This window comes from Ipomoea nil, unplaced genomic scaffold, assembly GCF_001879475.1.
Source record: "Ipomoea nil cultivar Tokyo-kokei standard unplaced genomic scaffold, Asagao_1.1 scaffold2360, whole genome shotgun sequence".
In the NCBI taxonomy this organism is placed as follows: Eukaryota; Viridiplantae; Streptophyta; class Magnoliopsida; order Solanales; family Convolvulaceae; genus Ipomoea; species Ipomoea nil.
The window spans coordinates 446,627-462,845 of NW_017618788.1; the positions used below are offsets into that span (position 1 = coordinate 446,627).

A 16,219-nucleotide genomic window follows, 5' to 3' on the forward strand; every position below is an offset into this window, starting at 1 on the left:
TAGACTCCTAGAATAAAAATTTCACTAATGTTAATACTAAACGCCACTTTCCCGGCAACGGCGCCAATTTGATTGCAGTATATTTTCAAACGAATAATACCCGGAGTATCGGATAATCGATGCACAAGAAAGTGTGGTATTAAGCACTAGCTACTAAATTATTCACGAGAAGCTAATCCTAATGATTATGATGGAAGGATGAAAATAAATATATAAAGCAAAGTAATGATTCAGGGATTTGAAAACAATAGAGAGAGAATGAGATTCCTGGGATTCAAGTGTTTAATCCCCCGGTGCCTAACTTAATGCAATATTAAATCTGGGTTTAAACTAGTGTGAGAATGCAAAGATGGTATAGAGTTACTCTCGTAATCTCTAACCCTAGTGAATATCCACTCCCGTGATATAAACACCCAATAAGAACAAGAACAAGCATTCATAATTAATTCCTAACTAGTATCATCTCCCGATGTGCAATAATCAAGAATTAAACTCCGTAAAAAAAAATGCCCTCTCCCAAGGTGCAAAAGTTAAGTGCAATTGTGTGTGCCCTAAATTATGCCCAACTCCCATTGTGACACAAAGAAAGCTATGAAACAAATAATTACGGCTATTAACTACGAGCAACAACAATATAAAACACAATTGTCAACACAAGTTTAAAATCCAAATAAAAATATATTAAAGAATCTGAGAGCGCAGGCACATAGGTTCATAATCACTTTTTACCCAAGAATCTCTAATGGAATTTAGTCAAACATGGCTAAATTGAACATAGCAAAGTATAATAAAGAAATTACAAATTATCAAAAGAATACAAAATTGAACCAGGCAATTTACTCAAATCTCCCTAGCTTTCTTCTTGCTTCCTAAGACAACTTGTGGCTCTTGATCTCTCTCGTTCTCGTCTCCAAAGATCTCCCCGAATGAATATTAGGGTTGAGGAAGGTGAAATATATAGCTGATGCAAAGCAGGGGCGAAATTAGAATTTTCTTTCTATTTATTATGGAGACTACCGCCCTTTTTATTTCGTTTGTGATTATCGCCCTTTTGATTTTTTTCTTTAATTAGCTCCTTTCCCCTTTTATTTGTTGTAAAATCTTTGTTGCCCTTTTGATAATTCGGGGCGCCTCCTGTAATTAGTGCTAATTCCCTTTCTTTTGTAATGTTCGGTTTCTCGACGCGTTGAGCTCGCAAAGTGCGAAATTAAAAGGCTCACTGTCTTTTTTTTTTACCAATCTTTGGGCTCCAATTTGCCATTTTTTGCTCCAAACTCGCCCTAGAATTTTCTTTACTCTCGTACTTGACCTATATTGGTTCCAAAACACTAACAAACACCATAAAACATTCAAAATAAGTGTGAACCATAACTCAACGATAAAACAAAGGGATTAAGTAATTAAATTACTAAAATCATGAACTCAATCCTAACAAATATAATCAAATAATACTAGAAATATGCACAATTAGGCTCACATCACATGGCACAATCTGCGCTTGTACCGGTCCCGCCCACTGCTACGATTCAGCTCACACAGCCTGAATCGGCCCCGGCTCTCACTGACCAGCCGGAACCGGCCCAGGGCAAGCGCGTTGAACTCGTCGAAACCGCTGCTACCACCCGACCTCGAGGCCGGTCGAGGGGGCGGTCTACACGGCCAACGGTTCGGACGCACACCATGGCTACTCGGAGTCGTTCTGAGGCTCCCCTTTTAGCTCTCTATGCTTAGGTTTGCCCTACTGAACCTACTTGTTATACACAGACAGTAAAACATGGTGAGTGGTGCAAGGTAATGGATGAAGAGTTTAATGCACTTCTTCATAATGAAACTTAATTGGTGTCGCGTTCCATCAGAGTCAGCTATGTATTTTATTAGGTGCAAATGGGTTTTTTCGCACAAAAAGAAAAGCTGATGGATCAATTGAACGATACAAAGCAAGGTTAGTAGCCAAAAGATTTAATCAAGTACCTGGACAGGATTTTTTTGACACATTCAGCCCAATAGTCAAACCCACAATTGATAGGTTACTTCTATCTCTAGCCATATCCTCTAGTTGGTTTGTTAAACAGCTTGATATGCACAATGCCTTTTTGAATGGAAAATTATATGAAATTGTTTATATGAAGCAACCACCTGGATATATTGATAAACAGTTTCCTAATCATGTTTGCCTGTTAAAACGCTCTCTATATGGATTAAATCAAGCTCCTAGAGCTTGGTTTAATCGCTTGCATGCGTTTCTGATGTCAGCAGGGTTTAAAGCTTTAAAAACAAATGTATCTTTATTTTACTACTCGCAAGATTCAGGCTTCATTTATGTTCTAAGTGTATGTTTATGATATTCTTGTAATGGGCAATGATTAGAATCTTTTTACTACTTTACTAGCAGAATTGTCATCTGATTCAAGATTAGGGATCTTGGTGAACCTGGTTTTTTTCTTGGGATTGAAACTGTTAAGTGTGATGATGAAATTTTGTTTTCTCAACAAAGATACATGACACATATTTTAAAACGTGCTAGCATGACAGACTGTAAATCTTTAGCCACCCCTATATCTGTTTCGAAATCCAATGCATTTAACGCAGACTTATATGATGATGATACACAATATAGGAGTTTGGCTGGAGCTTTACAGTATCTTTCGGTTACTCATCCAGATCTGTCCTTTGCGGTCAACCAACTCTGTCAACACATGCATGCTCCTACGATCTCTCATTGAGAGCAATTGAAACGTGTACTGGGGTATGTAAATGGAACTATTACTTATGGTCTGCGAATAAAGAAGTCAGTGTCTAGAAAATTACTCCCTCCGTCCTATTTTATGTGTCTGGTTCAGTTAACAAGGCTTGACTGAAGTTATTTTTAATCCAATTTTTTATAATATTAAGTTTAGTATTTAGTATACAAAATTTATATATTTAGAAACTACACTAAAAGTACTATTAAGCACAAAAAATCAAATTTAAAAATATGTAAAAAATATTAAAGAAAATAAACAAAGAAGAAAGAGTTGGTTTGACAAATGAATAGAAAGTATGACAGATAAAATGGGACAGAGGGAGTACATGCTTTTTTGGATTCTGATTGGGCTGGCTGTTCTGAGGATTGTAAGTCAACTAGTGATTATGCTGTTTTTTCTTGGTTCCAATCTTATATCATGAGTATGTAAGAAACAAAGAACTGTTGCTAGATCATCTACTGAGGCTGAATATAAAGCTCTAGCATATGTCTGTGTTAAGGTAATTTGGATTCTCTCTCTGCTGCGTGAAATTGGCGTAACCGGTGTATTACTCCCAAGCTGTGGTGTGATAATCTTGGTGCTACATACATGTGTGCAAATCCTATTTTTCATGCTCGGACTAAGCATGACAAATTGATTCATCAATTTATTAGAGACATAGTTGCAAATGGAGATATACAGGTTAATCTTATTTCAACTAAGGATCAACTAGCAAATATCTTTACTAAAGCTCTACCTGGTCATAGATTTTATGTTCTTAGAGACAAGCTACAAGTCACTATTATACATTGTTTGAGGGAGAGTATTAAGACTATATATTTGAGTCAGCTTATGATTCCCTATCACAGTCTCCCTAAGACTCTCTTTTTGTAATTCTATCGGTTCTCATCCTAGTAACCACAAACTTTCAAGTTTCAACTCCTCATGAAAGTTATCTATTAGCCTTCTTAATTAATTTGAATGGGCTAATTATGAACAACCTAAGTTGGTTCACTTCACCCAAAGCGTACATTTGGGTAACAACGGTCGGTTAACTTTTCTTCCAGTAAATCAAAGGAGGTTTATAACTTTTTAGTTGAAGCAGACATGCAGTCTCGTTAGTTGAAATTGCAAGCCTCCCAAAGCATACAGAAAACTTCAACAACCATAAAATGGAAAACCTGTATACTCAATCATATTTACTTAACAGTAGTTGAATATCAGTTTTGAGTGAACATATAGAAAGCAACCAAAACCTCTTATTGAACCTTTATCTTGTTAAATCTGTACAAAAGGGACTCTAATGAATAAGCTTTCTCACTTTGCCTCACTGCCTGAGATGCCTCATGCAACCTTTGAATTCCCCGACCCAATCTGGCAATTGAAGGAGCTGCAGGAAATGATTCAACAGCACACTCGATTCCATCTCCATACACAAGTAAGCCCGTGCAGGTAGCGATACTGCACCCAAATGTTGCCCATGGCAAATATCCAATTCGTCGGATGTGTCGTTTCCTCATAATTTCATAGAATGCGCTTCTCATAGCTGATAAACTGGTTTTCTCGGCTGAGGCTATAATGCTATGAGCCACAGCGCGAATTTTCTCAGTCGAAGCAGCTGCCTTGAGAACGGATGATGATTTCAGACCGGAACTTGCCATTCCCGGGGACTTGCCGAGCAGAATAGCTGCAGCCTTTTGGGTCTGAGTCATCATGAGTTTTAAGGAGGCGGGGAGTTTAAAGGTAACTACCTTCATAATCGTGGATAATGGAACGACTTTGGAGAGGGATGAAGCGCCTATCGCTGCTGTTGCACCTGCCCCGACTGCTACGACTGGTTTGCCGGATAATAAGCTTTTTCTGTCGGTGTTTGAAGTTTCGCCACTATCCCGGTTGGTGACAAGATGTTCGACGATATCTTTAATATCCATAGGAATACGGGTATTCCAGTGTTTCCTTATCCCAGCCAAACTACTTGCATCTACTACTGCGACAATCGACTTGAACTTCTTTGTCTGGCTTCGGAGAGCCTGGGCAACAAGTGCGTGTGACTTCTCGTCAATAGAAAGCTCAGAAAACCCATCATTTGCATTCCCGATTTTGCTAATAGGAAGCCGGCCAGCATTATTCAAGGCAATTCTCAACACCTCAACTGCAATTCGGAATATATAAACTTCGGAAAGGAGTTCCGCATTGACCATTTCTCCTCTACTTACACCATTCAACAGTTTCTGAGAAGAAGCTAGAGCTCTTCCTATTGATGGAATATCGACAAAAATGTCGTGCAAATCAGCTAGTAAAGGATACACGGATTGTGCAAACTGTGGGGCTTCATATTGTATCTGTGGATGAATATTCTCGGACTCGTTTGCAACCGAAGTCAAATTAACCAAATGTGATGACAATAGCTTAACCATCCGAGTCTGGATATCATTTGTAAGAAAAAATCCCTGCCAATTCACTGGCATTATAATTTGCGGTGTCCTTTGTGGAAACATATTATTAAAAGGCTTCAAACCAAGAACTCCAAACCCATTGTGATACCCTTCGTTTCCCACTGAAGAACACTCATTTTCCTCATTGCATTTCACAAGAGGAGAATCAAGTAACAAAAGAGTAGAACCAACGTCTTCTGCTGCTTTCTTTGCTGCCAAGAAATATCCATCAAAACCAACACCGAAAATCTCTCTCAATACCAAATTCCCTGCCACATTCTCATACTTCTCCTTATTAATCTTGTGCATAAAGCACCTCTTCAGCACCTCAATTGCCGAAGTTGGAACTGCATTCTCCTCACAATCCTCATCATTCTCACCAGCAAATATAAACTTCATAAAACCCTTATCATTTTCACTTCCACTTTCATCCCTATGGGGCTCATTTGTCATATTATCCACTTGGACCACCACAGCATCCGGCCTAATTTCCCTAATGAGACACTGGGCATCCATAGCTGACTGCTCGGATAAGTTCTGAACACACACTACATATATAACAGCATCCGATTCTGGCTCGGGAATCGCATAAACAAACTGTTTTGTGCAATCAGGTATTGATAATTTCCTAACCAACCCTTCCGAAATCCTCAAGTCATCATGTTTGAATATTGAGAAAGGCCATAAGTTTTGCACAAAGCTCACAATCCTCAATCCCATCACATATAACTTCAACCCTTCAAATCAAGAACATGAGTCAGACATAATATGATCATAATTGTTTCCAAAAAGACTTGAATGAACTTCAGAAATTTCTCAAGCTATGGAAACTTATAAAACCCTATTGCTACACACCCAACCAGCAATCATTAGCAACTTCCCTACATGAACTTTATCCAACAATTTCAGTTAAAGTTGCGAGATGGGAAGGTCAATACATGTGTGATTATCAACCTTAAAAAGCTACCAAACTGAATCCTTTGACCTGGATTATCAATCACCATATCAATTGACAATAAAAGTATAAAACAGAACAAGGATCAAAAAGGAATTCTGAATTTAAGCTGTATCATGAACTTCGTAAAGTTATCAACTTGCTACAAGTCCCACACTAAACAAAGATGAAAATAAAGGATTACGAAATACAAATTTCTATTGGAATTCATGAAGACACATATGACAATGAAGGATTAGAGATTTCTATTTCAATAATTAATCAATTAAACAAAAAAATAAATAAATAAATAAAACTCAAATTCGAATAATATACACATCAATACTGTTGAATTTGGAAGATGGAATGGTCTGGCGGGTGGAGAATAACACCACCCGCCAGTTAGGCGGAAGCAACGTGAAGAATCAAGGACTAGGAAATGTGTATAAAACTGAAACTATTGGGATTCTCTGTTTCTAATACAGAAACACAGTACATATATATACACAAATACATAACTGTAAATAACTACTCATAACTTACAAGTTACACCTATTCATAAACAGACACAACCCTATAGATAAACCTATCTATTTAGTTTTCAACACTCCCCTTAAGCTGGAACATCTAGAAGTTCCAAGCTTGGATTAAAACATACACTCTACATTTCAAATGAAGATTAAAAGCAACTAGAGAATAACAGTGCTAGATGGCTTCGGAGGGACAATGCTATACACAATCCTTGGGAAAGAAGGCACCAGGGGCGATTAACACAAACACCCTCACAGCAACATAAGCACTCCCTTGAGAAGCCGACGTCCGCGGTAGCTTACTCTAGATGGCTCACACTCCGGGCTCTTCTCGGCACCAGGTAGCCCTTTTCCCCTTTGGATGGCTTCACTCCAGACCTTATCAAGTACCAAGTAGCCCTTTTCTAGGTTGCCCCCTCCGCTAGACCGGCACCGGATGGGTGGACGGCTTCACTCTAGATAGCTTTCACTCCAAACTCTACTCGGTTTCCTTTGAACCTTATCAAGCAGCGGGTAGCCCTCTTCCAGGTAGCCCTTTCCCACCACATTCCAGCCTCTCAACAAGAGCACCAAAGTAATGACAAATACACCCAAAGAGTGAAATATGAATACCGAGAGCACCACATGATTGTTGTTTATACCCTTTATAAGGATAAGTGATAACAAGAGAGGCTTCCGAAAATAAACAAAAGGTACCAAACTTGAAAACCCTAGGGAATAAATATGGTATACCGAAAATAAAGAAATAACTAGGTTATACCAAAAGCACCCCGGAAAGAAGTTTGGCAACAAACCCATAAGCCTTCAAACTTCACCAAAAGGTCCAAAGGGGAAAACAACAATCTGAAACACTTTTACTGGAAAAATACACCACAGCAAGACCAACGCAGATGGAACTCGGATTACTGACGGAGATTTCTGGAGATTTTCGCCGGAAAATGTAAGGAAAAAGCCCTAGGAAAGTGGCTCTGATACCATGTTGAATTTGGAAGATGGAATGGTCTGGCGGGTGGAGAATAACATCACCCGCAAGTTAGGTGGAAGCAATGTGAAGAATCAAGGACTAGGAAATGTGTATAAAACTGAAATTATATTGGGATTCTCTGTTTCTAATACAGAAACACAGTACATATATATACACAAATACATAACTGTAAATAACTACTCATAACTTACACCTATTCATAAACAGACACAACCCTATAGATAAACCTATCTATTTAGCTTTCAACAAATACATTATACAGGAAAAAACAATAAATGGAAATATACTGATATACACATTATACAAATCATTATATCAAGAAAACTAGAAAATGATATACAAAATCAGAAAAAATAAATAAATAAATAAAAAATATCTTCTCTAAATCAGAAAAATCAGCGAAAAAATCCATCTCTTAAATTCACGGACTCACCTGTGTGGCTGCATCCAGTCAATCCAGATTTGCAAAGGTTTCCAGGCTTCCAGTGGTCTCCTCAGTCTCACCGGTGGTCCATGGTCATATAGTATAGCAAAGACACCAGCTGCCAGTGATCTGCACTCTGCCGTCTGAAAAGAAGCTAAGGTGCAACCTAATTGCAATAGATGGAATGTTGCCCAAGTCATTAATTGCTAATTTGCCATCACAGATGCAGACTAATTATACAGACATGTGGAATGCCCAAAAGTCCAAAACTCATCCTTCTCTCCACTACTACACAAATAAATTATGTTCAACTATTCACATACAACCATGTCATACCTTATCAAACTTCTACAGCCAAAACAAGAAATAACTACAAAGCCTACAGGCTACTTCCTCACAAGATCTAATTCAGCAAGTACAGAGAGACATAACAAAAGCTCCAAATGTCATTAATACGAAAGAGATATTCTGAAATATAAAATTATCAATTAACATATCATTACTAATTTATGGTATGATATACTTTCAAAATATTCCAAACTCAATTCTTTAAGACTAACAACAATATAAAATCAACTAATTTCAATTTTCAAAAACAGTATCAACCAGCACCAGCCATCAAGAAGATGAGAACAGTAATACAGTATCAAACAACATAAACTACATTCAACCAGCACCAGCCATTCAACATTTCAGCCAATCAGGCAATCATCAATATCCTTTAAAAGAACAAGAACAATAAATTAATTAATTAATTAATAATTACTTATTTACTTAATTAAAGGAACAACTTTTGTTTGAACGAGGTTTATTGAATTATTGACTTATTTTCAGGGGCAAAGCCATGAATAAAGGTGAGTAGGGGCGAAGTTGAAACAATTAAAAAATGTCTATGACAAAATATCAAACACTAATAGAAGGGTTCAAAAACAAAATACATTATAAATTACAATAAACAATTCACAATTCATTAATTAGACTACACACAACTTTTGAGCAACAAATGACCAGAGGAAGTAAATTGCCAGTATAGTTATACAATCATATACATATGTAGTCCATCTTAATTTATACTCCGGAATATCAAAATAAACCTAACTTCATACAGCAATCTGCATGTACAACCAGCAAAAAAGGAACACTAATTAGCTCTCTCACATCATTACCAACACCTATATCTCAATAAAAAGAACAGACTACTTTCTACAGCTGCACTACTTCCCTATCAACTAAAGAGTCAAGTCTGGGGTTTCCCTGCCACGATGGCAAGGAGGTAAACATGTACACACAAGGTCACGAGTTCGAATCCTAGCCTTCATGGTTTGAGCCGATCGGCTATAGGCAACCTAGATTGGTTTACCTCCTTGTGGTCCTTTGGCAGCTAAGGTCACAAGGTGGGGTTTACCCAGTAGCCACACTTGAGTAGTGGCTGGGGGTTTCGTCGTCACCCAAAAAAAAATAAGTCAAGTCCATATCTAAAAGAAAATGCATCATCAAACAATGGTTAAAGATTACCATACAAAGGGGGAAGAAGAACCAGAGAAGATTTAGCTAGGTCCATATTCTAGTCTCATAACAAAATTCTGTCAGATGTGCTGTCAATGGCAAAGCAATATCCTTGAAATTCTTAGAGGGAGAAAAATTCCCTGAATTTGAACTCACGATCATCAAGAATCAATTTTTAACCAAGAATTCAAATACCCAAACACAAATGAAGAAGAGAAATCAGAAATGCAGAGAGTCACAAATTAATGTTGACAAATCTAATAAGAAAATTAGATACAATATTTAGGGATTTATAGAATTAGGAATTTAGGGAAAGGATTTGATCATCGAACCTGAGGAGTTTCTGCTTCACAACTGACGATTCACGAGTAGACGACGGTCGCCGGAGCTACTGACTGAAATCTTGAGGCGGCGGAGCTGCTGGCTCATTACGGCTGCGGTCTGCGGAGGCGCGGAGCTGCGGGCTATAGCGCACAGGTAGTAAGTAAGGCAGGCTGCTTCTGCCCCGTGAAGAGTGGAGACTGAAGTTTGCGATTGCAGAAGGCTGAAGCAAGTTGTGATGAAGAACAGAACAGGGAGGGCTCTGACCTCTGGACTTGAACTCATACAGCGTACGAGGCGCAAATTCTAAAAAGAATTCTATTACTCGAACTCCAAACTCCAAAACGAATAGAAAAGAAAAAAAAAAAATTAATAGAGAGAAAGTAAAAATAGGAAAAATAATGAAAAGGTCAAGATTTGTCACAGATATGTTTTATACGGAGTAGCATTTTAAAATAAATTAAACAATAATTTATTTTAAACTTTTACAGGCTGTTTGGTTGAGTGTAGTTTCCTTGTAATTGAATTGCAATTTGTTGAAGCCTCAAATTACCGTGTTTGGTTGGAAAGAATTACAATTCCACCGAATTGCAATTTATTTTGTTGAATTGCAATTCATACCCTCCCCTATATGAATTGCAGTTCAATGGGGAAAGGAAAGGGAAAAGGGAGGAAAATGACTTGTGTTTACCCTTTATTATTATTAGCATTAGGGAAAAGGGTCAAATAGGCCCTCGAACTTTAACTTAAAAGTCAATTAGGCCTCTAAACTTTTTAAAGGTGCAATTACACTCCTCAACAATTCATTTAGGTGCAATGAAGCCCTAAAACAAATTAATGACCTGCTATCACAGGTTATTAGGGTTCAAGCCACCTTCCGGCGGATTTTCCGGCAAAAAAAAAAAAAAAAAAGTGACCGGCAAAATTTTCGACAAATTCTGGGTCGGTTGCTTGTCACTTTTTTTGCTGGAAAATTTCCCGGAAGGTGGCCTGAACCCTAATGACCTGTGATAGCAGGTCATTAACTTGTTTTTGGGCTTCATTGCACCTAAATGAATTGTTGATGGGTGTAATTGCACCTTTAAAAAGTTTAGGAACCTAATTGACTTTTAAGCTAAAGTTCGAGGGCCTATTTGACCATTTTCCCTTAGCATTATTATTACACAAGGACATTTTAGTCTTCACACCACTCCTTCCTTTCTCATTCCCAATAATTCTATTCATCCCTACCAAACAATGTAATTAAAATTCCTACTTTATTCTCACCTTATTCTTTTCCACCGAATTACAATTCTTTTCCCCCCTAATACCTTCCTTCCAACCAAACACCATGTTTGGTACATTTGGTTCACGGAATGTTAGATTATCTCAAGGAATGTTAGATTGTTGGGAATGCTAGATTATTGTGTTTAGTTTAAAACTAAAGTATGTAAATAAGTCAATAGTAATGAGATAAATTGATTAAAATGTCAAAAATCCAAGATTGGTAATAAGATAGATAAGGGAATGTGAGATTACCTTAGAAATTAAGGGTATCTCATATTCTTTTCCAATAGCTAAAAACTATATCTGAAGGTTATATGACATTCCCTGCGAATATTATATAACCTGAACCAAACATGGGAATCTTATATTTCCAGGCCCTTTGGTGAGCTTTCTCTATTGCACTCCTCCCCTTGTGGTTCCCGTGCGCGGAGGCATGCCATTCGAGTGGCTTCTGCTTGTCATTGGGGGTTGAGCCTGGTTTTTCGTCGCGGTCGTTCGACTGTTGGATTGTCTTGTTCGAGTCGTGTGTTCTCTCGAGCGATCTGTCCCTGTTGTTTGCTCTGCCCAGATGATATCGACGAGGGTAGTCCAATGGGGACTCACTTCTTAATATGAAATCTCGTTGCACGACTTCCAGGAAGTGCTTAGCGGCCTCCACTACGGCAGGAAGAAGTTCAACCGGTTGGGTCTGTGGGACGCCAGTGACCGGTGAGCGTGTGCTTGGATGAATCTCCCTCTCATCTCTAGGATTTTTCAGATTGTCATCTTTCCTTGGGAGCACTAACCAACCGGGATGTACGCGAGAGGTAGGCCGATTGAGGGTTTCTTGCAGATCATAACCGACCGGGCGGTACGCGAGAGGTAACACTCCAAGTCTAGCGCTCTCGGGTCTCTACTCAAAACCTGTAGAACAAGGAAAACATAACATGGGGATGACACCCCGTCAGCGAACATTGCTGGTAACCCATCAATACGCGTTAAATAGCATATATAGATAAGTATAAGTCAAAACCATTTTCGAAACAGAATACAGTATATATCATTTCAAAATCCATCGAGACAAGTCAACTTCAAAGACCCATATACACTCTCAAAAGGAAAAGGAAGTCAACATCCTTACGACAACAACAAGACAAGAATCATGAAAGACAATACAACTCGAGATGCATTCTACTGATCACAAAGTAGAATACATCAAGACATGCTCATTAGCAAAGAATACACATTCACACATTGGCAACTACATGCCACAATGACAACTACATGTCACAAATTTCACAGTTCCAACCTTATGCCCTGTTCCAACCTTATGGCTACCCCCGACCTTATTTCAGTTCCAACCATTACCTCCTAGTGCCACCCTGTACTTCTAAGTCCAACCTTATACCGCCAGGGACCGTCGCCCACTCCAACAAACCACGTACATATTAGTACACGAGGGTACTATTCATTTCATTCACACAACCACCTACATGTGAGCAAAGCTCAAGTAACAACCACACACATTAAATCATAGTCACACAAGTCATCATCATTACCAAGAAGACTAAGGTTCCACAATAGCCTTAATCAAGTATCAATCAAAGGGTACAACGATTACATACGTTCATATCATGGGAATCAATCAATGGATCACAACAAAGATATGAAACCATACTCAATCAACAAAGGATCACAATCCGACACAAAACGATGGTCAACACAAGTTGCAAATCTCAAAAGGAAAGGACAAACCGCACACACTAGCATTTCAACATCAAACTAGCATGCTTATCAAACGGGTAAACCAAAAGTAGTTCCATAGAACATTCAGGACTCATCACTAGTCCAACGAATCCCAAAGTTGGACCCTTAGCACGATTCAAGACACCAAAGCCTACATGAATTCCTATCATACCGTTCTAGACATACAAAACATCAAGAAGACTCACAAATAGCCCAACAAAACAACATCGGGAGGTCAAAACATCAATACCGAGTCAAAAGAATCACGGGGAACAAATCCCCGCCACAATCCACAACGTTCCCCGCGGGTGGGGCCACGGGTAGACAACCACCCGCGGGTACAGAACCCACAAGCCTTGTTCCCCGCGGGTGGGGCGGCGGGTAGGCCTCTGCCCGCCGTTCCGCCCGCGGGTACACCCTGTACTCCAAAATAATCCCTTCGGGGATTTTCAACAACAAGTCCAAAACACCCAAAATCTCACACAAAACAACAATATGACTTGAACCAAAGAAATAGCCAAGCAATGGCATACAAGAACCCTAAGAACAAGCTCTAAACATGCATTACCACAAGACAATGCATCAAATCTCACATTTCAACACAAGAATCACAAGTAGAAGCCAAGAAATCATCATATAAGTAAGAAAATAGGTTTTGTAAAGCATGAGTTACCTCTTATAGACCAAGAACACCTTCTTCAACCTCAAAGCAAGACCAAAGCTCCTCTAAATCAACCTTGAACTTCACCCACCACTAGATCTTCTACAAACTCCCAAAACCCACAAGGTAGAAGAAAGATTTAGAGAAAAGATGGAGGAATATTGTAAGGAAAAGGTAGGGAAGGATAGATCTTATCATTCCTAGCCTTGTAGTGTTGGAAAATTGGAATCTTGGTGGAAGACTATGCAAAGCTTGGAAGTTCCCTTTTTTACTTGGAGAGAAAGCTAGGATTCTTTTAGAGAGGTTGGAGAGTTTTTAGAACTTTGGCTAGCATAGAATGAAGACAAGAGGTCTTGCTAGGGAAACATGAGCACCTCTCACTAGTGAAAAGTCCAAGTTACCCTTACTAAGGTTTGGATGAATAAGGGATTGAGGTACAACACACAAGGCACAAGGTACACCAAGAAGACTAGTCAATTTCTAGTCCTTCGACTATGAAATTTCAGGATTTTAAGAAGAAGTTACCAAGGAAGGTTAGGATTAATTCCTTAATTAATCCCAATTAGCGTTTAGATTTACGGGGTGTCACATCCTCTCCCCCTAACAAGAAGCTTCGTCCCCGAAGCTTGGGCACGACGGGTTACCAAAAGGAATAGCAATGAACAAAGGTGTGACAAGAGAAAGCAATGAACAAAGGTGTGACAAGAGAAAGCAATGAACAAAGGTGCCCACCAACTAAACAAAGCTAAAGAAATCAAGGTTTCAATTTACGGTGATAAGATTGATAGGCTTAGAAATAGGCTGAGGGTTCACAAAGGTAAGTCAAGAAAGGAAGATAAGGTGATAAACAGAAGATTTACCGGAAGGGAAGACTAATTGTACCTTAAACTTAACTCCCTGCTTATTACTAACCACCGATCTACCCAGATCTAGACGCCTTAGCTAAGGCACAACCTACAACAGAAAGTGGCACCACAAGAGCTCTAAGCTAGATTACCCAGAAACGAAGAACGGGGATTGCGTCTTCAACTAATCACCGTTGACTTCTCCAAACAAAGGAAGCAAGGTACTCACACTGCACAACTTGATCTCGACAACCGCTTGAACTGGATCGGTCACTTCCAAACAAAGGCCACCACTGCCAGCTCCAAAACACGAGCGGGATGTCCTACTCCCTAGCTGTTGGGCTAACTTGATGCAGGCTGCCAACTTAACACTTGCATTAACACACTGCTCACAACTCTCTACAAAACAGCGCTTGAAAACTTCAAAACTTTCGGTCCGGATGAAATGTAACACCCCGTGTTACGGCCTTTAATCCCGAATTAATTATCTAATTAATTCCGTTAATAATAATTAAAAATGATTTAATTTGGTTAGGAGTCCCTTTAATTAATTAATGTGGTCCACCATGGATCATGGACCCTTGCCTAAACTAGAGTCTTAAGTCTATTAAGAATAAAGAGAGTAAACCCTTTACTAGTCAGATTCTAATTAGGAATCCTGGACCTATATATCTATTAGTAAAAAATAAATTAGGCCTTTACCATTCAGATTATGATTAGGATTCCTGATTCTATAAATAGGGGATTAGAAAGCAATTAGAACCCATACCACCCATAGTTATATTACACGAAAATATTTCCGGGAGATTCCCCACCACCAAGCCTAGCGAGATCAATCGGATGGAAATCTTAGAGAAGAACCTTAGTAGGCAAGGATTCTGATTAAGGCTAAGAGGTAACCCATGTCTCAACAAAACCTATTTTCCTTGCTATAATCTTCTTCTTTGGCTCCATTGATATGCAATTCTATGCTTGTGTCTTGATAAAGCTTTTATGATGATTATGATATAATCTTGACGTTTATGAGATGATCTTATGTGTTGATCTTGATAATCTTGATGATTATGAGGGAATCTTGATAATTGTGTGTTGATCTTGATATTCTTGATTTTAAAGATAAAGTTATGATCTTGTGATTTAAATGTGATTAGAGCCCTAGGTTAAATCATGGATTTCGTATTGTGATATTCTTGGTATATTTGGGTGGGATTTTGTATGTTCGGGTATTGAGTCTTGTTTATGTCTAGAAGTTATGTTAGGATGTATTTAACGTGATTCTTGGTTTTAATCCATTGCTTGATTACGTGGTGTTGTCGTTTGTGTTTAAATGTGTCTGGACATGGTTTCGGGTTCCACGAAAGATCCTGGGACTAAAATATTAGAAAAGAGTCAGTTGGGGGTAGAGGAACCCGCCACCTACCCGCTGCCCCAAATAGGGCCGCTGGCACCAGGCAGGCGACTGCCCGCCGGGCACCCGCTGCCATATGTGTGCCGCCGGCGGACAGCGGGCGGGTGGTCCTCCACCCGCTGGTTTTCCCAGTGTGGAATGGTGGTTTTCCCCGTTTGATGTTTCCCCGTGCCCCGTGGTGTCCAATTGGACCCCGTTTGTCGTGCCTGAGTCGAGTTTGATATTTCGGGTATCGTTCGTAGGATAAATGAGTCTTAGGTATTGCATGCTAGTTGAATTGGTAACCCGTTGGCCTAGGTGAAAGATGTATGAACCCCTTAGGCATATTCCTAGTATGTGGTTGACCATGCATAAATTTTATTTATACGTTTTTCCCACTTCCCAATGTGCTAATGTGTGTTGCATGTGCTTGCTATGTGTTCTGTGTGCATGATACCCCAATTGGTTGCGGTCAAT

At 39.1% G+C, this 16,219-nt stretch overlaps 1 protein-coding gene across 2 annotated transcripts; it reads right to left on the reverse strand.

The window, feature by feature from the left end:
* Nucleotides 1-3,880: 3,880 nt before the first annotated feature.
* On the reverse strand, nucleotides 3,881-10,189 carry LOC109152017. 2 transcript variants are annotated; one of them, XM_019299601.1, is made up of 3 exons: nucleotides 9,870-10,189; nucleotides 8,041-8,197; nucleotides 3,881-5,895 (listed from the first exon to the last, which is right to left on the reverse strand). In XM_019299601.1, exon 3 carries the CDS (start codon nucleotides 5,876-5,878, stop codon nucleotides 3,983-3,985), a length of 1,896 nt encoding a protein of 631 aa, XP_019155146.1. In that variant the 5' UTR covers nucleotides 5,879-5,895; nucleotides 8,041-8,197; nucleotides 9,870-10,189; the 3' UTR covers nucleotides 3,881-3,982. The 2 variants fall into 2 exon arrangements, with proteins under 2 accessions (XP_019155146.1, XP_019155147.1); XM_019299602.1 differs by lacking the exon at nucleotides 9,870-10,189 and having other exon boundaries at nucleotides 8,041-8,499.
* Nucleotides 10,190-16,219: the final 6,030 nt, after the last annotated feature.

What these genes read in the sequence shown, in the direction of transcription:
- LOC109152017 (XM_019299601.1), bottom strand. Translation starts at nt 5,878, where the DNA reads ATGGGATTGAGGATTGTGAGCTTTGTGCAAAACTTATGGCCTTTCTCA.